This window comes from Branchiostoma floridae, chromosome 2 (genome assembly GCF_000003815.2).
Source record: "Branchiostoma floridae strain S238N-H82 chromosome 2, Bfl_VNyyK, whole genome shotgun sequence".
NCBI classification, from domain to species: domain Eukaryota; kingdom Metazoa; phylum Chordata; class Leptocardii; order Amphioxiformes; family Branchiostomatidae; genus Branchiostoma; species Branchiostoma floridae.
In genome coordinates this window covers 14,565,930-14,591,311 of record NC_049980.1, presented here as the reverse complement: position 1 = coordinate 14,591,311, position 25,382 = coordinate 14,565,930, and the positions used below count along the sequence as shown (strand labels likewise).

Sequence of the window (25,382 nt, the reverse complement as noted above, 5' to 3'; positions counted from 1 at the left end):
GCAGTTGGCTTCTTCACATTTGAGTCTGTAGATTACATTGGCCTTAGTACCTTTCTGTGGTCTGTCTTTTGGATGTACCAGTTTGTAAGTGTCATCTACATAGCGAAACCAGTTGAGTGGAGGAGTGTTCTTGAATGTACTGATATCTCTTCAAACTTCTCCATGTAGAGGTTTACAACAATGGGCGACACTGGTGATCCCATAGCACAGCAGTGCAGATGTTGGTAGAACTGTCCTTTGAAAGTGAAATAGCTACACCCTAGGCAAAGGTCTAGCAGTTTGCACAGTTGGTCTGGAGATAGCTTGGTTCTATCTGTTAGTGTGCTGTCGACCTCCAGGGCTTCCTTGACTGCCAAGTCTACATCCAAAGAGGACAGACATCGTAAGAAGTGATGATTTCATCTTCTTCTACCCGGAGATCTTTGATTTTGTCAACAAAGTCTGCACTATTCTGCATGAACATGATGTTGAGACTTCCCCACTAAAGGTCCCAGGATCTTAGCTAGAAATTTTGCTAACTCGTACGTGACTGATTCTATGCTGGGACGTAGGGGGACATCCTGTTTGTGGATTTTGGGAAGGCCGTAGAGGGTCGGGGGTTGTTCCGAAGTGGGGTAGAGTTTAAGATAGGTGGCACGATCAATTTTTTCCTTGTCTTGTAATTCCTTGAGAGCCGTGATAATTTTTCCTTTAAACTGGGTGGTGGGATCCTTTTCCAAAGGCGAGTAGGTGTTTTTTGTCCCCTAATAGATCTTGTACCTAATAGATTGTTTCTTGGTTTAATTTGATGACAAAGCTTGATAAGCTCTGTGTGACATTTGCAGACTAACCGTATAAAATTAGTATTTGATGGTTTTTATTGTCTAAAGTTTTGATCCCCGAGATAATGGATGTCCGACATAATGACACCCTTTTTTTCTCAACTTAAAGGATTACATGCATTGCTGGCATATACTTAAATACTGGAGTTTGTCCACTTAAACGAGGTACAATGTATTTCATGACACACCTTTCTAGACCTCTTGCCCTCAGATTATGGGCGTGTTTCTCTGCATCCTCCACCAAGTCTTCCAGGTCAGGGGGTCCGGCAAGCTTCTGGGTCAGGAGGTCAACCCGGCGCTGCAACTCTGGTCGGACATTCCTCAGGGCTTGGTCATTATTTTTGGCCTCCTGGATAGGGAAAAAACAACAGGAATGTTAAAATATGTTCACATTATTTTGAATACCATGGGAGATCTCCCAAGGTGACTGCCAAGTACAATAGTACAAGGAAATATCTAGGATTTCAACAAAATCAAAGTTTCATTTTCAAATTCTAATGTACATAATACAAATTGGACAAACTCACGTGTCAGGACAGTTGTAGTTGTCTCTCGTCCATTGAAGCCATGGTCCTTAACTAGCATGTCGCTTGTGCGCGGCATGTTCTCCAAGCTCTTTCGAAGTAAAAAGTCCGTAGTGAAAAGGAGGCTCCTCCCATTTCCTGTGTTCCCACGAGTGACGTCAGTTAATTTGTAGCAACAGTGCTGGCCGAGGAACTTAGGGAGGGAAAACCCCAAAGCACACCCTAGCAAAAGATACTAGGGCGGAAAGGACCATGGCTTCAATGGACAAGAGACAATTATGATTGTCCTGACACGTGAGTTAATGTCCAATTTGTATGTACATTAGAATTTAGAAAATGAAACTTTGATTTTGTTGAGATCCTAGAAATTTGTATATGTCTTCGTCCATATCAGTCATGGTCCTTAATTAGCATGACGCGACATTTTTGTCACCTTATCCAAACCGGTTCAAATCCGGCAGCCGTGTTGCCGATCTTGTGCCCTTGGGAAAGGCACTTCACACGACTTTCCTCACTTTACTCAGGTGAAAATGAGCGCCGTCCCTCAGATAGGACGTTAAATGGAGGTCCAGTGTCTGGGGAGAGCCATACACCGGGCACGTAGAAGAACCTGCCACATGTGCGATGGTGCGATGTGAATGGATCAAACCATTCTGGCCAAACGGTAGGGAATTTCCCGAGCAGCTTTGTAACCCCTGCTTCGCCTATTGAGTCAGTGAAGTCAAGCTTACCTAAGCTTGATGTTTCTGGCTTATTTATTTATTTATTTATTTATTTATTAGGATTCTCCATTTGGAGGGTATGGCGAAACAGGTGTTAAGAACACCTTTTCAAAGCCGCCATACACACATGTGCACATGTTCGCACATGTCTACACGCGGCGGGGTTACACCGCCCCCTACGGGGTGATATACCCTTTCGCTGGCTGATACGGTATGGAGGTTCGCCAGGCCTCCAACCGGGTGATTTGAAGTGAATCACCAACTCCAAACAGAAGGGTTTGTTCCATCTCACACCGCTTCATCGCACGTGTGGGGGTTCTTTAACGTGCATGGGGTGTGACTCTCCCCATACACGGGACCTCCATTTAACGTCCTATCCGAGGGACGGCCCTAGCCGAAGCTAGGTTCTCATTTTTCACCTGAGTATAGTGAGGAAATCTGTGTAAAGTGCCTTTCCCAAGGGCACAAGATCGGTGACACGCAGCGGGATTCGAACTCGCAACCTCTCGGTCACGAGGCACAAATCCCGCCGCTGCGCCAGACGATCTCACTAGGGATCTTAGGGATCACTAGGGGCTTAGGGAGAAGAGATGCTGCTACAGTTATCAGTGGGCCGCTCTTCATCTTCATGATGGTAACAACACGCCCTACGAACCCGATTTAAAAAAAAAACATCTTTAGACGAAGACATGTGACTTGTACTGAGCAAAGCTAGGGATTGTTCACGCCCAGCCGACACTAACGCCACTAGCATAGCAACCTTGAAGGTGAGCTGCTTAAAACCGAGGCACTTAGCTGCTTAAGGAGCTTCAAAACAACAGAAACATCCCAAATAGCAACATGCTTGGGCATAGAAGGTCTAAGCTCAAAAACTTCATGAAATGAGAGACAAGGGGTGTGCTCCTGTAGGATTACCCTTTACATTGACACGAGTGGAAGAGATGGCAGACCTATACACATTAAGTGTCCTATACTAGAAACCCTTAGTGAACATAAGGTGAAGGATATCCAATACCTTGCTTAAAGGTGCAGAAACGGGATCCAGACCCCGAGAACGGCTCCAGTGAGCCCACTTTTGCCACGCTGATACGTTGAGCCCCCTGGTCTTGGGTCATCAGGAGGAAAGGAGGATCTCTGCAACTCCCTCCGAAAAGTCGTACTCTCGGAACTGACGCCGGAGACATTCCACATGGCCATAAATACGTAATGTGCTGCTCAGCGGGTGCTGAGTTCCGTCCTCTCGTTGCGTGAAAAGCGACGGGTACCGTGGCTGCCGTACTGGTTTTCTTACGGACATTTTTAGTATCAGCGGATACCATGCTGCTGTGTCCTAAATTGGTGCCACAAGGTGCACTCTTACTTTGTCTTGGCGGACCTTCCTCAAGACCCTCTCGATGATCTTGAATGGGGGAAAGGCATACAGAGCTTCCCACTGGTTCCAGTTCATCGTGAACACATTTGTCCCCACAGACTCTGGGTCTGGCTCCCAGGACACAAACCTGGGTAACTTGTTGAGACGAAATGCGAAGAGATCTACTGCTCCTGCTCTGCACTGACTGGGACACAACTTTTGTATGGCCAGAAATAATTGTGGGCACAGTGACCACTCTGTTGTGCGAGCCAAGTTTCTGGACCTGAAGTTCGCTCTTACATTCATTTGGTTAAGGCCGCCACGTGTTTGGCTAACAGGAGACACCTCTCCACGCAAAAATCCCACAGACGGAGAGCAAGATCTGACAGGGCTGGCAACCTTGTGCCGCCTCGGTGGTTGATGTACGAAACCACTGTCGAATTGTCCAATTTGACTCGTACCAACAGTTGACCCTGTCCTTGCAAAAGGGCTTCAGTGCCAGAAAGGCTGCGAGCATTTCCAACTGATTTATGTGCTGTCCGCGTTCTGCGTGAGACCAACGTCAGCCTGTGGTCACGCCATTTGCGAAGGCTCCCCAGCCATGGAGAGAGGCATTGGTTTCAATCACAGCGCCTCGTCCCCGCTGGGATGCCTGCTTTGGTTTCAACGTATCAACTAAGGCTTTCTTCCCTGAAGCAAATTCTCTAGCTTTAGAGCCCAAATCCTTCCTCAATAACTGAGTATAGGGTCATCAGGAATGAACCCAAACAAATCCTTAGCTGTAGGTTGATAGGAAACTTCTGCTAGAGATGATCTACAAAACGTCAGCGATCTTCGAGTGAGCTGAGCCTAACAGCTAAACTGCACAGCTGCACAATCCTGCATAATATCTCTATCAGGCTCATAAATCTCACCGTTACATTCTTTCAACATCTGCCCAAGATTTAACACTGGCGCCACTACATGCATCAATTAAGTATGAACCGAAGCCAGATTGCTATTGACCTGAAGAGCCGACTTACCTTTGAAAAAGTCGATCTCTTTAGCGGATGAATCTAACCAACAGCTCTTTCGGAGCATTATAGGGCAGTAGACACTTGTTTTGCCAGCGTGACAAAGACTCTGTCTTGCGTTCCTTCTTTAAGTCAAAATAATCTGCGGCAAACCGCACCACGGACTGCCGGGCAGTCCACACTTTCTCCGGCGCGGGGGGGCTCCTGGTCAAATGGCACGAACTATTCCACACTCGCCGCGGAAAAGGAAGACTTGTCACCGCTATCGTCAATACGAGGCCTCTTCAAGGGGGTAACCTCAGACTCGAGCTCAGAAGCAGCGTCTGAATGCCTCTTAGCGCCGACTGAAGCAGCAATAGATATCCTTAACTCCTTTGAACTCTTCAGACTTGATACCGAACGCCACACGAAGTGTGTTCTGATCCTGCTGGGGGACGTTGACCCCGAGGACTTCCCTCAATTCACCCAAATCTGCCGGCCATTCCGACGTATGCAAAGGTGCAAAGGAGACTTCCCTCCATCCGACTCCCAAGGAAAACGAGGACTCTTCTGCCCCTCTGGTAGTAGCTGTTCTTGCTCGCTACTCTCCGGAACCTCCATGGGAGGACCGTCCGCAAGCGCCCCGTCACATTTATGTTCGGGGGCCCTGACAAGTTTGCGCTTGTCCCTGCTACCACGTGGCAACAAAGAACTTGTTTTACGACGTGAAAACTCCTCGCGAGCCGTTTATCACTGGAACGCGTCAAACTCAAAGAACTATGAGAACTGTGAAACCCTTTGCGTCTCCTGCTATCCCTTTTTGATTCACTCATTATGCTAGAAAGAAGAAAGAAAAATATGGGAACACCAGAGCTAGAAGAGCGTGTCTACTGACCACTTTCCACAGCAAAACTTAAAAAACTGACGTCACTTGCGGGAACACAGGAAGTGGGAGGAGCTTCCTTCGAAAGAGCTTGGAGAGCATGACGTGCACAAGCGACATCCTACTCGAGGAACGCGGCTGATATGGACGAAGTCAAACATGTATTACTATGTCATGCTGACAGAAAAAAAGGAGGACCACATACCACTCATACCATTTGCCTATTCAGAATAAGAAGAATATATATACATTGTTCAATAACATGTAACATCCCATAACTCACCTCCAGGGCAATGCGAGCCTCTGACAAGAGTCTGCGAGCATTCTTCACAACTTCATCACCTTCCCTGATGGCATCACGAATGTCGTCCACATTCTCTTCAGTAAGTCTCCTGATTTCCTATAGGCATTTAAACACAAAACATGTTGGAAAAAATGTACATATATCATTGATAACTGATTGGATACTACAGGTTTAAAACCTTTTAAAAGAAATACTTGCATTAATAACATGCAGCACACTAAACTTTGTCTTTCTACTAATAATTATAAATGGGAAGCTACTTGCCAATGTTCAAATTTCCTTTGAGGTATATACTGTTAGTTACTCTATCAATTTTCACCAGTGGAATCTGAGTTTGCAAAGGTACTGTATTTCTTGCAACATAGCTTACAAATTGATACATGCGTATCTCTTCAATCTTTCACACATTCATTATCAAGTCCTTACGTCTAGATCTCGAAGAACATCTTCGTTGTTATCATTAAGACGGTCAGCTTCATTAGTCTTCATGTGGGCATCACGGACAGCTTCCTCCAGATCATTCAGCTGACCGAGAGTCCTGTTAAGCTTTCCCTCCAGGGCTTCTACTGCTGCCAGTTTGTCCGCAGTCTTGTTGGCAAAGTCAAGCAGGGCTCTCTCCAGAGTGTCCTTGGCAAGCCTGGGAAGAAGAAGGGACCATCCAGTCAGACAAATCTTACATACTGGATAGACTAATCGATGCTGTCAAACAGAACATTACATGAGACTCACTTTGATAAGTATTACCTACTTAGACTCCCGTGCGTTGTGACACATTAGGCAGCAAGCAGCCTCCAATAGGTATGCAGTGCATGAAGCATCTGGCCTTGGGAATGTTTGACATAGATTTTGTGCTAGCAATGAACTCATGAGACTTTTAGACTTGATCTGCTGTTAAAGAAATTATTGCTGTAAAAGACATAGTGACTATATTTATTGTGACACTTTCCTTTTCCTACAATTGTAAATTTGAGCAGGCATTCTCTTCAGCTAATTTGCAGAGGTCAAATCATGCTGGCTACCTGAGTTCCCTGTCGGCATCAGCTCTGTAACCATTGAGATCTCTGCCGCGAATCTGGTCCAGTATTCTATGAGCCTCGCGAAGTTGGGCCTTGAGGTCACGTGTGAAATTCACCAGTTGTTCAACAAGATCTGCGAAAAGAAATTTGAGCTGCGACCTCTACTTTATGCATTTGATTTTCAAACACTTTTTTTCATGCGAAAAACAAGAGATTGACTTACATGTACTGCCTTCCGAGTTAGGCTTTGAGTTAGGCAGCAGTGTTAACATTGTAAAAAATCTTATTACCAAACTTCATTTTGTGCCGACAAAAAAGGTTAGACATCCAGGTACAACATACATTATATACAGATTAGAAGATTCAATTAAAAACACTGTGGATGCTACATTTGTATCTGAAATACTCGAATATGAGCATTCATCCAGTTGCTTGATTTATAAATAGAGAATACAGGAGAGTGTATTCCATCACCCAATTGCAAGGTACACACGGGAGGGCCATATGGAATGATACCATGGCCCAGGTATGACATAACGTGTATTATGCTTTCAAGTCAAAGTGTCCCAACTTACCCTGCAGCTTTCGGGCAGAGTTCATGACCCTCATCTCAAGGTCAGCTGCGCGGTTCCGAACCTTCCCAGCATCCTCGTCCACGGGTGGGGCATTACGGACAGCATCATTGGCCTTCAAAAACACATCACAGGCATTATAATGATCTATCATGAAATAGCAAATATTTTGTCTTCTTGACTGTACATTGTTTTGACTGACTTTATTTCAATTGCAACATGGCAATACAGTACTATGCTGCACCAGGCAGAAAGATGCTGATGTTGTGCAGCATACTAGTACACATCAAGGCACATACATAGTACAATGATACAATAATAATAATAATAAATACATTGTCATCATCATAATAATAGTACAATAAATACAATACAATTAAAATCAATCAGAGAAAATACCTAGAAGTGGTTCATAGAAAGGTGGTGCAGCTGGAATCTTTTAGGTGAAACAATGTAAGTAAACTATGTAATGCATCGGACACTTATTTGTTTGACAATGTGAAAAAGTTATGAGCTGTGGATCCCTGGAGTAAGAGTGGCACGGTAGGATGTTGTTGTAGGAGGTGTTGGACGGTGGATGTGAGGTTGTGGCGGAGATCAGAGCACAGGGAACATGGTTAAGCTAAACACTCTCTCGTCAGTGGCGGCGGCACCAGGGGGGCAGGGGGGCAGCTGCCCCCCTGGAAAATATGTTGGGGGGGCATCGCCCCCCCCCCCAAAAAAATCAAGCTGAAACCTTGTGTATTTTTTGATGATGGAAATTTCATAAAATCAAGCTAGTCTAACAGCAAAGTTTACCCCTAAAAATGCAAGAAATGGCGTTTCAGAGAGTCCCAATTTCAAAATTTCATCAGACCTCCCTTGTGACGACTGCGTCTTTGGCGCAGGACAATATGTTGCGGGGGCGTTGCTCTGAAAAATCTTTTAAACCAATACAAATTGTACTATCGTATTTAGTCTTTAGTTTACAAGCAGAATGTGCCACTGAAATTCAGGAAATGACGTTTCAGACGGTCAAGATTTTAAAATTTTCTCCGGACCTCCCTAAGGATGACTTGCGCCTCCGACGCTCACAACGACATGGTGAAAATTTGTGCGTGGTAGCTTTGGTCATCGCCCTCAAACATATTTTCTTTGACAAAAATGGCATAAGATTTAGCGTAGTCTGCAAACAAAATTTGTCCCTCAAAATACAGAAAATGTTGTTTTTAGAGGGTGCAGATTTCGAAATTTCCAAAGACCAACCTTGCGACAGCTCGCACCTTCGGCACTCGAAATCGTGATAATATTTTGGGGGCATCGTCCTCGCTAAAACCATGTGTCTTTCTAACAGAATTGCCATCAAACTTAGCTTAGTCCGGCAGCAAAATTTGCCCGTCAAAATGCAGGAAATGCCGTTTTAGAGGGTCTAGATTTCGAATTTTCCCAGGGGAGCATGCCCCCGGACCCCCCTAGGGTGGTTGCGCCGGAGCGCCTTCGGCGCTACGTAAGCGTGACCCGCAAAATTCTGTCAGTAAAAGTTCGCCCCCCCAGACGAAATTTCCTGCCGCCGCCTCTGCTCGTAGTCAACTTTGAGTCCATACAAAACAGGCCTGTCTCCAGGACCCCTGTATAGTAGATAATGCATATCAAAATATTTGGGATATACTCTTAATATTCCGAGGGCTGGTAAAAATGATTCTTACATTTTGATCAAATGATGACTAGCCTGACTACATCAAGCTTCTTGCAGCCCTTCCACTGGGCAGGAAGGAGGCCCAATAAACCCCTAACAGTGAGATATACTGTCAGTGACACATACTAAAATGCTAGTGCCCTAGTCTGTAATGTCTTACCCTCCTGAGTAGCCTGTCAGCTGGACGTTCCAGGTCCGAGATGTTTTGAGCCTTGTCTTGCAGCCGGTTGAAGGCTTCAATGACGGGCTGTTGCAATGTGGGGAATAGAATAAAATAAGTTATGTCTACTACTCTTGTGATCTGTCAAGGGATATCTCTTTATGAAAGAGCAAGCCATAATGTTTCTAAGTTACAGTCCATATTTTAGATTTATACCTTTGCAACTTGTAAAGTTGCAATGCTGTACGTGCTGCTAACAGAATGTCACAAGGCCAAAATGCACTGGAAATGTGTAACACAGAATTCAAACTTGTTTTATATGACAGGCAACATAGAATGTTCCACCCTTTGTGAAAATTGAAGCGTCCGAAATTGCGCGGACAGCGTCTACAACCATCCAAGAGCATCCACACGCCTTTCTAACCCGTCTGGACGCGTCAATTGCCGTCAGAAACGGCTGCGGACACATTGCGAGAGTCCAAGTCGTGCTGTCAGTTTTTTATGGTGAACACCCGGACAGCTAAAAGACCTTCCATTGCCGTCTGAGACGGCCACTGATAGGGCTATAAAATACTTAGTCACCCGACGCCGGCAGACGACTTGCGCCTTTCCATATTCCCCACAGGAAACATGGCATTTAAATTCTGCATTAATGCGCCAATTTCAGCGGGTGAATTCGAATTACAGACCATTGAACAATCCGGCGGTTGCAGGACATATGTTCAGAAGGTGACTATTTCTGTGGATTTTATGTCAGTTTGTTAAATTTTGCTTACTTTTGGACCAAGGACTTAACGTCTAGAAGTAGCAGCTGATGTTTCTACGACAATGTGCTGAGGTTGGGTTCACAGCGATGACTGTTTTCGTTAATTACACTAAAAAAAGAATGTACAAAATTTATTTGCGCCGACAAGGGGGATAAATCATACGACTTACTTGAAGCAACAAACGTTGGACAGGAGAAAATCTCAGATGTCATCAAAGAAGTTAGCTGACTGTCGATACTTTGCTGGTGCCGGTAAGTGAATACTTTGCATTTTATTCTCATTTTTTGTACAACATGTTCTTGCAAAGTTTACCAACGACAGGTGCAAAGTTTACCGTTGCGGTGCCCTCCCCACATAGGCAAAGAAATTATAAAATTAAGGATCTTATTTTGATGCCACAGAATAAAAAGACTTATGAAGACGCTGTAGAATACTTGTAAAAAATATCTGTTGTTTCGATTAAGAATAATAATGAAATGTAGATTTAGACAACAGATAATGATAGCACTTACAAATTTTGCCGTTGTCAATCAAATCGGCCCTCCTAACTACTTGGGGTTAGGAACTCATGACACGGAAGAATATGACATATATGACATATGAGCTTTGTAGAAAATGTATTGCACATTTACAATATATCCAGTCTTTAATCAAGATTGGTGTGATTAAAATGTACCATAGAGAATTATAACATGTCCTGTATTCACCCTTGATGTTACGTGGGCTTGTCCATTATAATGTAACGTGTCAGCACAGCGGCACAAAGAGCCACAGACTCGATTGAAGGTCGAATTGAATTTCATACATGTAGCGAAGTTAATTAAATGCCGCGGAGTATGTCTGATTTTATGAATGAATTTGTTTCAGTTTTGTTTGATTTTAGCTAAACCTGACGGCCCGGTCGTGGGTGGTCCCCTACAATCCACTGCCTGGCTGAATATTTGTTTGTTTGGTACGTGGCAACGCTTGTCCCAAGAGGCCATAAAATTATAGCCTTGACCAGACGGCGTCAGAAACTCTACGCACGTTCCAAATGCTCCGGCCCGCCAGTCTCTACCATACTGCCTGACTAACTAACTAAAACTCACAGTGTCTTGAAGGAGAATAGTTTGCTAGGAGTTTGGCCCAGATGTTAACCTTAGGCCATTCATTCCATTTTCTGTCCAATTTTGCGACATGTACCCCCATGGGATGGCCTGGCGAAGGCTACCGTCTATCCCGGCAGCCTGGATTACGTCATCTACCCCAGTCCAAATCAGCGTCTGGCCCGTCCCTGCAGCCTGTTACCAGCTGGGCGCCCGCTTTCAAACGCCGTCTCGGACGGGCCCAGACGTCCATCTGGACACGTCAAAGGTGCCAATCTAGACGCGTTTAAGTGTTTTTACCGTCTTGGACGTTTCGTTGGACGATCGAAAGGCCGTCCCATGCCGTCCGCCGCTGTAGCCGTCCAAAGCGTCCCAATAATTTGAGACCCCTTGAATGGTTATCCCAAACGACGTTTCGCCGTCTGACACGCTTGAATTTTCACATAGCATTTCGACAAATACAAAATCAGGCAAAGCATAGCCCAGCTTACAGCAACAGTAGGAAAACTGAACTCTCTTAACATGCTTTTCTATACTACGAAGGGTAGCTGGAAGAACTCAGGAAACAACAAAAAAGCTGCATGTCGCTGCAAGAAACAGTTCATTCAGGCTTGGTGCAGGCATAGATTGCAGTGCACACCAACACTTCAATAGTGTATTTCCCACCTTCAGTTGGGCCTGGGGCACATCCAACAGGACAGCCATGAAACATACAGTACAAAGAAAACGTGTGAAGTGGCTGTATTGTTACCAGACTGACAAATACACGTAATGATCACACAGACATAAAATAGACATTTGCACATGCACATGTTGGGACTACCTGTTAGATGCACAATGTTTTACAATGTCTAGTTAATAGAAGTAAGTAAAATGTTGGCTTTGTTAGATAAAATGTTTTTCTAAAGTACAAACAAAACAGGAGGGGCTAATTAAAGCACAAGTTATGATGTATGTAAAATAACGATGACATGATTAGTAACTGTAGCATTTCAAAAGTGCAAGAAAGGAAAGAAAAAAAAGGAATAAAGAGAATAGTACCAACTTAATAATACTGAGAACAAGGCTCTAAATCTCAATAACACCTTTGTACAGGAAGTGCAAGGCCTTAGGCCATACCAATTTTATTTGTTGGTTCTCGGAATCGCCGCTTCTATTTTTCCCAATTTCAAAAAAAAAAAAAAAATTAAATTGCCACAACCCCATGTAAGTTCCGGTAACACAAGTTGCTGGACTTGAAGCAAACTTCGGTTCAGTTGAAAATAAACAGAACTTCTGAAACTAGTACTGGACATGCAAAAAAACTATCACCTGCTTATGTTCTCCTTTATGTTGTAAATCATCGAAAACCACCCATAGATCGTGAAATTTGTGTTGGAAAAAGACGCAAATGTTGCCGTGAAGAATTAACAAAATGGCTGCCGCCGTATTTGGAAGTGGCTGCCATATATGGAATGCTGCCATATTTGGAAAGGGCTGCCATATATGGAACACTAATGTATGAGTACACTAACGCCATCAAGCGTTTTTTATTCAAACTGCAGCTTTCACAAAGAGATGTTTCAGGCACTACTGTGAATGCAGAAATGTTCACGGTGGATTAATGTTCGAGGTTTTCGCGGTGACCACTTCACCGCGAATTTAAAACCACCGCGAACATTTTTCTATTATAGTATTAGACTGCAGTCTATGGTGTTACCGCGAAATTAAAACCACTGCGAAAAGTCATTTTTCCCGCTACTGCGAAATTAAATCCCCGCGAACTTAAATGCATTTACAGTATCTATTTTTTTGGGTGAAATTAAGTCAATTTATTGTTGTTGTTGCTACATTAGACATTATGCTATGCTGAAAAAGTTTTTTCAACCTTCTTTAAGGTTTTTAAAAGTTGTGTGTGTTGAAATACTCTGTTTTTGTCTTTATTACTAAGCATTACTACAGTGTTATTACTGTGAATACTTAAGTAATACTGATTGCACATAATTTTGCATTTGTATTGCTGAAATTCCATGTAAAGTGTATGCCAACAAATTTTGTATGTATTAGTGCAACTGGATAAGTATTCTACCACACATATATGTATACACTAGATTATTATTATTATTATTATTATTATTATCATCATATACCATTGGTTCAGGTCCAGAATTACGAACCTGAAACTCTGGACCTGAACCCAGACTTGTTGCAAGTTTTTTTTTTTTTTTTTTTCGCCCTGTCGCTCCAACTTTTTTCTGAAAAAATCCGAGAACCAACAAATTAAATTGGTATGGCCTTAGGTTACCATGAACAACAGACAATGAGAAACACACTTGGAGTTCCAAAGTCTTGTTTTCAAGGGCCATGAGGGTGGGCCATGGTGCAGGGAATACGCCACTCAAGTTCCTGGACTGCAGCAGAGCTTCTAAACGCTCCATGTCATCCAACAGCACACCAGTGCACTCATCATCACAGTCTGACGGAGAAAACTTTGTTTAGAGCCGAGAGCATTTTTATAAGGTGTATAAAAAATTTACGTAATTACAGAAATCTTTATATCTCCTGAACATAAAATTTTGTGTCACTCTCTTTATATTCAAGATGGAATTAATGGATCATTAATGGGGTCATTGCGCCAAAGGATGACAAACTAGAGTTCGGCGACCTCATACCTCCATGAAAATTTAGAGCTTTCGTAAATTTCAGGCAATTGACCAACACATCAACATAATTCATGCATGGTGTTGTTCATCATTGACTAACGTACACATGTCACAATTATAAAATTCCCATTATTGATCATAAAGCGGTTTTGAATTTTTACATAAATTATGCAAATAAGTTCCTCATTACCATATTTGGTATCTGCTTATATTCCACCTATCATAATTAACATGTGTTACGTGTATTGAGGTCCAGTTATTGAAAACAATGGAACTATACAATTTCCTCATTAATTATGCAAGTTAAGTCCTCATTTGCATAGCATGCATATCATTGTGAACATCTTTGCCTAACGCTACCTGCATGCCTAAAATGCAGGCAATCCGTCGTTCCTTTCTGCAGTTATCCGCTTTGGAGTGTCTTGACAAAAACGCCCCTGCAGTTCCACAATTAAATGTCAGGGGACTGAAACTTGCCCCACATTTTTATGTCTCTAAAAGCTATCTACCACTTAAATGTCACGACCATATCACGTCAGTGACAAGAGATACATTGAAAAAACTGCTATGATAGAATATTCTCATTAATTATGCAAATGCATTCCTGATTTGCATAATTAGTATCTTATCTTGTACAACATTGTCTAAGGTTCCGGGTCAGAGTTCAAATCTGACCGGAGTTGGCGGAAGGGTGGTGTAATCGGCCGGAAGTGCGCTGTTGTCTCCCTAACTTTTGCTCCCTATGGCTTGGTGATCGTTATAGCTGAGCATAGATTTGTCGTATTTTCTGAAAAGCCCGTGGGTTGTATTGTTTTTGTGCGAGGAGTAGTTGGTCGGCCAGCGAAACCATTTTTGTATTAGTCCGCTGCAACGGTGATGCGGTTTTTTCGCCTGATGACCCAAATAGCGGCGTTTTTCATGCGATTTCGAAGAAATGACGTCATCGGAGATTGCAAAAAAGTTATCACATGGAATTTTTTTATTTTCATTTTACACAAACATGAAGAATTTAGCTTCTCTACCACGTAGGCCGTTATCCTGGGAAAATTCGTTTTTTCCAAGCAGCTTCGATCAAAAAAGTGTTAAAAAATGATAGTTTTCGGGTCCAAAATTAAAATTTTACTACATATTCTAACCAAAATAAAGAGGCAACAGATGGTACCAATAGGTTTGTCGGAAAGAGACAGTAAACGGCTTTCCGCCATATTGATTAAGTTTCGCGTCCTACGTTTACTAGCGGAACTGTAGCCCTTCGGCCTGAGGCTACCCGCCAACCTCCGAAATCGTAAAAGAAACTCCGGTCCGATACCTTAAGGTACCTACATACCAAAAATCATGAAAATCCGTTGTTCCCTTCTTGAGTTATCCTCGTCAGAAGTTTTTGACAAAAATGCCCCTGCTATCCCCAAACTAGACGCTAGGGGGCCCAAACTTATGTCATTTCTTCCTGAGCACAAGAGCTATCTAACACTTAAAAATCGTGACCATAGCATGTTCAGAACACCGAGATAGCAAAACCGGAAGTTGCGCTGCAGCACCAAGGGAAGTTGCTAGGGGGCCCAAAATCTAATCATTTTCAGCTTTCGTCACACACTACCAACACACCAAGTATGAAACCAATCCACCCAGCCGTTCTTGAGTTATCTTGTTTACACACACACAAACACACAGACACACAAACGCGGGGTAAAATATAACCTCCATGACATTTCATGGAGGTAAAAACAAACTTACTTATGCAGCCTCTCTCAGTCAGGGCGTATCTTGGCTGGCACTGGTCACAAGCACGGCCGGTGATACCAGGCTGACACTGGCACGCGCCAGTCACCTGGTCACAGATGGGGCTCAGAGAGCCGGACTGGTCACACGCACATTCATAGCAACGGCCGCCCGGAATGGTAGGGTTGCCATAGTAACCCTGTTCACATCTATCACATGACAGAATACATTACACCATGGTTATTATCTTAAACATTTTATATACTGTTTTTGTATTCAAAGTAAAGGACTTATCAAGAAACTTTGGGGCTTTGTTAAGGTTAGGGTGTGGACTACAGCCTCAAAAGGCTGTGGGACTACTGTATCTTGTTCACACCTTTCTAACACACTTTCAAATGGTCCTTTGATACTTATTAAGTTGACTGTTCACGTCACAAGAGATAGGAATTTCAACTTGCAAAGTGACTGTAGACTGATCAAAAACTTGCTGGTAACACTTAACTTTGAGTACAGAAATAGCGTGTAAACGCATTTCTGATGAACTTCCATTAATTACAACATGGTTGTTACATTAGAATCTAATGTCTTATCTACGTCCACTTTCTTCATCCAGCATAGTACTAACAAAATTCATTTTGGGCTTCTGACATCTACATTACAGTAAATGACTACATCTACAATGTATAAATATTACTTTAAAGAGATCAATGAGCTATGATTAATATGTTCAATATTTTTAAATACTAGCAAAACTCTACAGAAGAGCTGAAGAATCAGTTCTGCTTTTACTCTTACTCTTAGCCATCATCCACACAGTCCCACCCATGCCCTTGCCCAGGGTATGATAGATAAACTGCCATGCCAAAAGGTAGGTCTGCCACAACATTAAGACCCCCTCTATTAACAAGGCAGTGATTGCTGAGCAGCAAAAAAAGAATTTGTGACTGTGACTTTATAATTGGGATATTATTCATCATGCAAAGTATGATTTAAAAGGCAACAAAACACAAACATTATAAAATTTGTTGTAGGTGAGCACGCTGTCAGATCTTTGGTTGCTTAAAAGTCCCAGCCTTTGATGGAAAGGGGGTTTAACAGGGCAGACCACCTTTGCCACAAATGGTTTTAGCCTGTTGACACTGTGACAGGTCAGCCACATGGCACAACAATCTATATGTCATACACACCTCTCACAGCGCCTGCCTGTGTAGCCCCGCTCACAGCCCGTACATGTAATATTACCATCTGCATCCTTCCGACAGGTTGAGCTGAAGCTGAGGGGTGAATCCAGCAAAACTACTGTTAGGCCACACCAATCTAATTTCTTGGTTCTCGGATTTCCCGACCCATTGTTTTCCGATTTTGAAAAAAAAAATAGTCCCAAGAATAACAATATAGGTTTTGCTATCACAGACCTGAAAAAAACCCATTCCAGGGGTACATACTGCTGATAGACCAATCAGAGAGCTTCTTTGTAGTCACATGATAGAAACCAACCAACAAGCTGAATAAATCATGCCATAAAAAGCTGAAAACTTGATTACTAACCTTGTTTTTTGGGGTCATATAAGCCTTATATGTTCACCCCTGACTTTTTGCAAATTTTTATTTTTATTTTTTTTCGACCGCCCGCCCCAAAATTTTTCTGAAAAAGTCTGAGAAACAAGAAATTAAATTGGTGTGGCCTTAGGAGGCACTAGAAGCAACTAGGCCAAATAGATGCATACTAGCACTTAGATCATCTGCTAGTAGGCACTGCAGCTTCCATTGACTGATATCAAGGTTAGCCTCTGTATAAGTTGGTAAGACCAAAACTTTTCATCATGTTATCATGACTGTATCTGTTTTTTTCCAGATAACATATCTAGGTATGTGCCAGTGGATTATTGTTAGTCTTACACTATGCAGCAAAGATATTATTCTTAATTGCCATAAAGACATATAAAATATCATGTAAGGTATGCATCTTGAATCTAGGTGTCACAACAGGTAGGTTAAGCCTAAGCTTAACTTTTGAAATGCTACAAGAGTCAAATGCATTTTCTATTTTTCAATGCCAATTTAGTAATCTTCAATTATTGTTTTGAATCCACTGGCATGTTAACCGTTGCATGTTACTCTGGCCATAATTGCACTGTCAACACATGAGATAAACCAGAGAAAGAGAAAAAAGTGATGAGCATTCCCAGAAAGCACACAAACAAGAGAGGATGTACCTTGAGTACTGACTGGCTACCTCGTCATTTTGAGGTCTTATAATAACCCGGACAACAACCTCATCTTTTGGTGGTCTGGACAAGACATTCAGATTCACAAACCAACAAACAAACAAAGATGGGAGGAGAGGGACAAAAAAAGTAGTGGTGACTGACAGTTGTGACAGCAACAAAAACCCAGAGCAGATGAGATTTCTGGGCAGGATGATCACATGGACAAGTAACCAGTAAAAATCTACATCTGGCATTCTTCTTGTTCAAGGACAATATTTTTGCAGGGATTAACTGGGTCAAGCAAAGATAGTTAGAGTGTATTTGGCATTTTTGTGTAACACAGTCACACTGGGTCCATTATTGAAGAAGAAATGTGAGACAGGTCTTTCCTAAGAACAAATCAGCATCTGTGCTGCCTATTGACTATTACTAACAGTTTGTTTTTCCTACATACATTGGAACTGTTACAGAAAAATGCCAGGAGAATCTTGGTTTTTGTCCATGTCACCAGTTTTCAGGTTCCCCTCACCGATCAGAAGAGTGCAGAGATGAGGGAAAGTCTTTGCAGCACAGGAAACAAGCCATTAACTTGCAATACTGGTAAAAAAGAAAATTATACAGTTTACAGTGCATTCTCCTCTCAAAGTAGTACTTTTATAATTATGGACTTATTGTAGCTAGAAAAAGCTAGAAAACTGTCTTGCAGAAATGTTGCACAGAAGTTTTCCTTGTATAGAAGAAACCTACTTGTTCTCATCGTTGACCAGAGGACAGGCACAGCGCTTGCAGCCTGAATCATCTGCTCCTGGAACAGCGTTGCCAAAGAACCCATCTGCACAATTCTCACAGTTCTGACCAGTTGTGTTGTCGTCACAGTTCTGGGGACAGCACATCATACAGTTAGCTAAAGATGGTCCATAGAAAGGTGGCCATTTCTATTTTTAAACCCATGGGCCACACAAACTGTGCAATCAATATAGCAGGGGGCTTAGCTAATTATTGATAACGGTTTGTTTTACTACTAGTACTCTTTTCCAAATGCTGTCTGTTCAGCAGAGAATGTTATATGTACTATTTTTTTAAGTCTTTGGTATGACATCAATCTCAAAATATGATCCATGATCGAAGTCACCACCTAACAAGTACCAAGTCCTAAAGGCTGATGGAAGAAACCTGATCTTGTGCCTAACATTTTGATCACTGTAACAGTTACATTTCACTTTATGTACTGTTTGTTACTCCTGAGCTTTGTTAATTGAGCATATTGAGGGTCAATATTAAAAAGAGCAAAAAAAACGAAAATCTTACCCTTTTTGCTGTACCATGATGAAAAATGATTTGCAAATCTATCAATTCTAAGAATATCAAAACCATTGTAAGTCATCCTTGTTTTCCTAGAAAATGTACTACATATCAGAAGGATGTTTTCATGGACAGTCACACACCTCACAGATCCCCGTGATCTGGTCACACTCTGCACTGTGATTGTTGCAGTCACACGGGATGCAGCGGCCCAAGTATGGACCATTCATCACTCGCCTGTAGCCTTCAGCACATTCCTGAAACCAAACCAACAGCTTTACTCACAGGAATCCCATGAGTAACCCACACATCTCCCATTCTTTTCACTATTACATGTACTTAAATCCCTCCATTTCCTGCATTAAGTTCTATGCATCTGGCACTGGTCTATTTTCTCTAAGGCCTATAATTTAAGCTCAGAAAAGAACAAGAAATTGTCATGCCCTGAAGTATCAGCATTATCAACCCAGGATTGATGTGTTCAAAACATATATATGACAGGGCTCGAAATTCATTTTTGGAATTAGGTGCACTGGTACACCCAGCTTAAAAAATTGGGTGCACCAATAAATTTTTGGGTGCACCACTTAAATTTTAGTAAAAACCTAATAACAAAACTTACTAGTTACAAACTTTCAAATTCTTAAACAACTACCTTGAAGGACATTTGGATTTATCTTTCTAACACTTACTAGTAGATGCCAAGAACATGACGTATACTGGTATACTTGATATCTTTACATACATATAGACCTAATAAAATATTTGAAAAAAAATTGGGTGCACAGTTCCAATTTTGGGAGCACATGCACCTAGTACTTCGAGCCCTGTATGATGTTTTCACAGAACTATAATATCACGTATCATAGAGTGGAACCCATTGCCAACTTCATAGTAGGTGAAACAACTAGATAGCTTTAAACAATGTTTGCAGCTAAATGGTGCAAAGTTTAGGTGCGACAGAATGTTTAGTGCAATAGAACTAATTGCTGCCGTGCTGTGTGCCTACCAAGCTTATGTTTTACAGCAAAGCTGGTTATACTTAGTATACAGATAACGTCATGCCATGTAAGTGACTCTTCTCAACTAGATAATGATATTTATTAATAGCATTGACGTTTGTACATGTACTAGACTGCTTACTTGTGTATTTGGCAATGTAATGTTGTTTATGCAATAAAATTTATTGTACATATACTTAGTATATCCAGCTTTGAGGACACATGATAATGTTGCTTCTTCCTAAGAATACATCATTCTCTAGTTCAGAAGAGTCACTTACATGGCATGACAGCCCAGTGTAGCCAGGAGGACACATGCATTCCTCCACACTGTCAGTGGGAGGCTCCCGACCAGTGTCGTTGGACCGGCGTTCACGGCCGACGTCCAGAGAGATGTTGCTGATCCTGTGGATGTGACAATAACACACATTAATGTTGCTAATCCTCTGGACATGAGAAGAACACACAGTTAGCTATTCAACTGAACTCTTTCTAACATGAATTTGGTACACTGTAGTGGGATAAACAGCAAAACTATTTATGATACTACACTGGCAGTGCCTGCGGTACTTACTTGCATCTGAGCATGCGGGGTCCATACGTAGCTTTGATGAGGATGGCCTGGATGTTCTGTAGGATCATCATCAGTTCAGCACGGGTGGGTGTACGACTCAGGAGGGACTCGTACAGCTGCCATTTAAACTGGGAGAGAAAAACTTTCTCCTTTAGCAAAATGAAAACTGCTGCTGAAAACGTGAGTGACACTTTACAGCACGAATGCTCTCTACATTGTTCATCATACAGCAAATATAGAAGCAGGTTGAAAAACATTTAGGGATACAATATCAAAGATTTATGGCTACGATATCAAAGATACAAAACCACTTCTATCTCACTTACATATTAAAATCAAATCATAATTTGCAACCAGCCACGCAAATTCAAACTGATTGCATCATAAAGCCATGCAAATCTCCCTCACATGTCAACGCAAAAACCCAACATAAAAGTCAAAACATTTCTATTCCCAGCATTCAGATACAAAAGCCAAAACAAACTTCCAATATCCATCTATAAATAAACCACAGTAGTAAGTGGTGCCTTGTTTTCAAAAAGCTGGATGGAAGTACAGTGAAGTTTAAGAACTAGAGTTCCACGAACACATACCTTTGCCAAATAAACCAGGTTTGTTATGTAGAATGTGTTACTCATTATATTTTATTTTATATGCCTGGAGTTGGTTCCCATTGCTCATACAAAGTAGATCCCTATTTACATAATAATATCAAATTGTATCAAGCATCACTTAAGTTATCAGCATACCAAAAATCATGATGATACTTTCATCCTTATTGAAACCGGCTCCTGCAGTTCAAGGAAAGACGTTAGCGGACCCAAACATACACCTCTTACTCTCTGCCATCTTTTTCAGTTACATATGTGACAAATTTGAAAGTCCTATCACTGAATGCAGTGGATTTATCAACTTCCGTCATTAATTATGCAAATTAGCTGTTAATTTGCATAACTAGTATCTCATTGTGTAAGTTTTTACTTAGGCTATCTACATACCAAAAATCATGACGATCCGTCAACACGTTCATATTTTCCCATTAATTATGCAAATGAGATCATCATCTGCATAATTAATAATGTATTGATATTTCTTTCTTTCTCAGCTACAAATGTGACAAGTTTAAAAGTCCTATAAAGGAATGCAGTGGATTTACAAACTTTCCTCATTAATTATGCAAATTAGCTGTCGATTTGCACAATTAGAATTCCATCATGTAAGTCTTCCCTTCGGCTATCTACATACCAAAAATCATGACGATCCGTCAACACGTTCATATTTTCTCATTAATTATGCAAATGAGGCCATCATTTGCATAATTAATATGCATTGATATTTCTCTCTTTCTCATCTATATATGTGACAAGTTTGAAAGTCCTATCGTGAAATGCAGTGGATTTATAAACTTTCCTCATTAATTATGCAAATTAGTTGCTGATTTGCATAATCAGTATCTATTATGTACATTGTTACCTGGGTTATCTACATACCAAAAATCATGACGATCCATCAACACGTTCTCCAGTTATTCTCGTCCAAAGTTTGAAAGGAAATCAGTGACTGCAGTTCCAAACAAGCCGCTAGGGGGTCCAAACTTACGGCACTTACTCTCTGCCCCAAGGGCTATCTACCACTAAAAAATCATAACCACAGCAGGTCCAGAACACGAGATATCAAAAATTGAGGTTCTGCTGCAGTACCTTAGCAAGCCGCTAGGAGGCCCATTATCAAACTTGACCTTCGTTTTCCCGACCCCTACCCACCTACCAAATATAATCGGGATACATCAAAGGCTTCTCGAGTTCTGCTGTTAACAGACACACACACAGACACACAGACTCACAAGCCTAAAACATAACCTTAGCCATTCTGGCAAAGGTAATTAGACAGCTTCATAACCTGTCAGTTGAGATTAACAGCAAGGCTACATGATTCTGATTAGCCATTCACAAAGCTACACATGCTCTCATCATCAGGGCAGGGGACATGACCTAGCCCTTACCTTTCGTCCAGTGCGTTTTTTCGGACAGTTTCCAGTAGGACAAACAAGGTGTGATCAATGAATGTATAAGAGACACAGAGAAATGTAAAGAGGTTACTGTTTGTCTGGCTAGTATGAGAAATAGAACCTGGGCAAGACAAACAAGACTAATGGAACACATAGGAAGAAAGCAAGAGACAAAGAGAGGATTTTTGAGTGAGAAAATACAATTCTCGTTCATCGAATTTCACAAACTTGCAGACATGGAAAAAAAAAACTAGTAATAAGATGCCACTCAGCTTTCTTCCCATTCAGATATAAAAGATAGAGAAAGTCAAAGAAAGGGAAATTGACACAAAAAGAAATGAGGGGATAGACAAAGAGCAAGAAAAGAGGGAAATCACATCCTATTCTAAGAGAGTTGGCTGACAAAAATAGGTGGAGAGGAACTTATTGAGGTCAGCCTTAGTAGACATGAACATACATGATTGTACATACAACACAGAAACACTGACAGGTGAAATAATACTGCTTCACTGATTCACATGTAATTTCCATGGTCCAACAAGAGTGACTTCAATGCAAATTTACATATGGATTTTCATATTCATATACAGGGAACACTGGTCTTCAGTTCACACTCCTTCGGACACTGATGAAAGGTAGTGGGTAGGGCTGGGTACCGGTACAGAAAATCCAGGTCCAGGTCCGGTTCAGGTCCAGAGGATCAGGTCCAGGTCCGGACCGGAACCTGGACCTGATTCATTATGTGGAAACTTGTGCATGGACGATACTCAAAACAATGGTCCATTTTGCTACAAAGAAATCTGTTTTGTGTAGTATTCGACTCCCACTGGCGTTTTAAAAATCCTACAAATGGGCGTATGACGGGATGGCGTCATACTCGGGAATTGTGGGCGAAGTCTCGTGAGCACTACTGCGAGACGCCGCGAGATCTGAGAGGAAGAACAGCAGATCTCGAACAAACTGAGAAAGAGAAGGACGTGCTCCGAACTCTTCCGCTTACCACGTGCACCGTCTTTTCCGCGCCATTTCGAACAACCGCCGAACAACTTACCTCCTCGACTCCTCCTAAACTATCTCCCTACACCTTTACCCTTTTGACTCCCCCCAAATTTCTCCCCCTCGTAAGAATGTTTGGCGCCGGCCGGAGAAAGATTCGCCCCCCAGCCCGTTTTGTCTCGTCACCGGCCGAGGACGCCGAGCTTGAGTGGCATTCCACGCCAGCAGAGCTGTCGAAAAGGCTGGAAGACGAGCTTTTGGATGTGACCCGCCAACTGGAGAAGATGAAAGCAGACCTCGGCGCCGATTTGGAGAGGGCCGGCAGAGTTCGCACCCCCCTCCCCACCACCACACCGGAAGCCGCCGACGGAGGTCAAAGGTCTCCCATCCCAGAAATGGCCAGCCACTGGGCTTGCTTGTTGCGCTTTGGTTGTAGTTGTGGTCAAGGTCGTTACCGGGGAAGTCCGATGCCTGCTGTGAGCCGAGTCTAGTCAGGAACTGTCACGGTTTGCTGAGTGTCCGCTCTGTCTTCCCCTATCTCTGTTGAATGGGCAGAACTTAGCGGGGTGGCTGGCATCCACTTCTGGCCTATTCCTGGCGTTTTAAAAATCCTACAAGGCTAACTTCCTCTATACGATTGACTGCAAAAGTTGGTAAAATGACTATAGAGTCTACTCTGCTTCGCTCTTGTTATTTGTCTAGACCGGTAACCCCGAAAACGTGTGAATGCCTGATCATATAATCAGTTCATTTTCCAATCGGTCCAACATCCGGTCTACCAAATTTTTTCAGGTCCGGTTTTTCTGGACCGGTCCAATGAGAAAAACCGGTTTAGCCCTAGTAGTGGGTGTTATCTGAAATATCTAACTCTTTAGAGGATTTATCCCGTTGCTTAATTTATTTTCTATTATGTTATCACAAGTAGGTAAAAACAAGTACCTCCACAAGATCAATCTCGTGCCTTGCAGGAACAGCAGCGATGACTTCTGGGATGTCCAACACGATGGCGGTGTCAATGCCGTGGATAACCACCTGGGGACCGTCCTCTTGCTGGCTGATGGTGTTCCCAACGCCGGGTGGGGTGTTTGGGTCCTCTTCATACTCCACTGTGTACCTCAGCTTACCTCCATAGGAAGTGATCTGTAGGAGACAGTATACATTATCCTTCTGACAGTTTTGACAAGAGGAAAAAGTTGGGACAAGTTGAACAACAGTTAATCAAACTTGTAAAAACATAGCGTACATTATCTATAATTTTGACAATACAAACCTGTCAGGCGGAGTCCTCATATTTGTGAAACATTGTTAAGTGGCATACATGCAAAACTCAGAGTTCAGATAGACATAGTAAACACAATGTCACCAATTCTTACCTTGTTGCCAAGGAAGACGTCGGGTAGGCTGAGGTAGACAGGAGAGAAGGGCAGCTCTTGGGCTGCAGCTCTGGCATCCACTTCAACTTCATTCTCCCTGATAGTCAGGCCTCTCTGGGTCTGCTGAGTGCGACGGATGTTGCTCAGGAAAAAGTTGTTATTGTCTGCATCAGGGGTCACCTGTCAATTGAAGTCAACGCTTTGATTTCACATACATGTACAATTTTGGTATGATAGCAGGTTACATCTTACAAACAATTCCCATGACTAAATAAAGGGGCAATGATAATGGAAAAATCACTTACAAAAAGCTACATGTGCAACATTTTGCAAGAACTAGAAGAAAAATGCTGTATACAACAGTCACTATAATTGGTTAACAATTTCAAGTTACAGTTAAAAGCATCATAGTACTGACTCTCATGAACAATACCACCTTGCTCTGTGCGTATATGAACCTAAATTCCATACCTGCTCTGTGACAAGGTTGGCCTGCCTACACTGGTCTGTGATGCCAAAGCAGAAACAGCTGGTGCAGCCGTTGGGGTTCTCCTCCTCAAGGTTGAAGCTGCCCTCCTTACAAAGTGTGCAGGATTTACCTTCCACATTGGGCTGTAGGAAAGGAGTCATTATGTTAGTAATTGTGTAAAGTTTATGTGCTGCCTCTTTCTGGCCAGAGCACAAT

General features: G+C 42.3%; 1 protein-coding gene across 1 annotated transcript in view; it reads right to left on the bottom strand.

The window, feature by feature from the left end:
* The window catches only part of LOC118408556 (laminin subunit alpha-2-like), a 108,638-nt gene that overhangs the window by 33,618 nt on the left and 49,638 nt on the right, over positions 1-25,382 (bottom strand). Inside the window, exons 23-39 of the mRNA XM_035809368.1 lie at positions 25,169-25,309; positions 24,698-24,877; positions 24,264-24,464; positions 20,321-20,448; positions 20,028-20,151; positions 18,889-19,002; positions 18,191-18,321; positions 16,421-16,507; positions 15,249-15,442; positions 13,185-13,327; positions 11,539-11,550; positions 9,021-9,107; positions 7,189-7,300; positions 6,617-6,746; positions 6,024-6,234; positions 5,577-5,693; positions 1,010-1,170 (exon numbers count right to left, since the gene is read on the bottom strand). Coding sequence (XP_035665261.1) covers positions 1,010-1,170; positions 5,577-5,693; positions 6,024-6,234; positions 6,617-6,746; positions 7,189-7,300; positions 9,021-9,107; positions 11,539-11,550; positions 13,185-13,327; positions 15,249-15,442; positions 16,421-16,507; positions 18,191-18,321; positions 18,889-19,002; positions 20,028-20,151; positions 20,321-20,448; positions 24,264-24,464; positions 24,698-24,877; positions 25,169-25,309 — 2,273 coding nt within the window. The remainder of the gene's footprint in view (positions 1-1,009; positions 1,171-5,576; positions 5,694-6,023; positions 6,235-6,616; positions 6,747-7,188; positions 7,301-9,020; positions 9,108-11,538; positions 11,551-13,184; positions 13,328-15,248; positions 15,443-16,420; positions 16,508-18,190; positions 18,322-18,888; positions 19,003-20,027; positions 20,152-20,320; positions 20,449-24,263; positions 24,465-24,697; positions 24,878-25,168; positions 25,310-25,382) is intronic.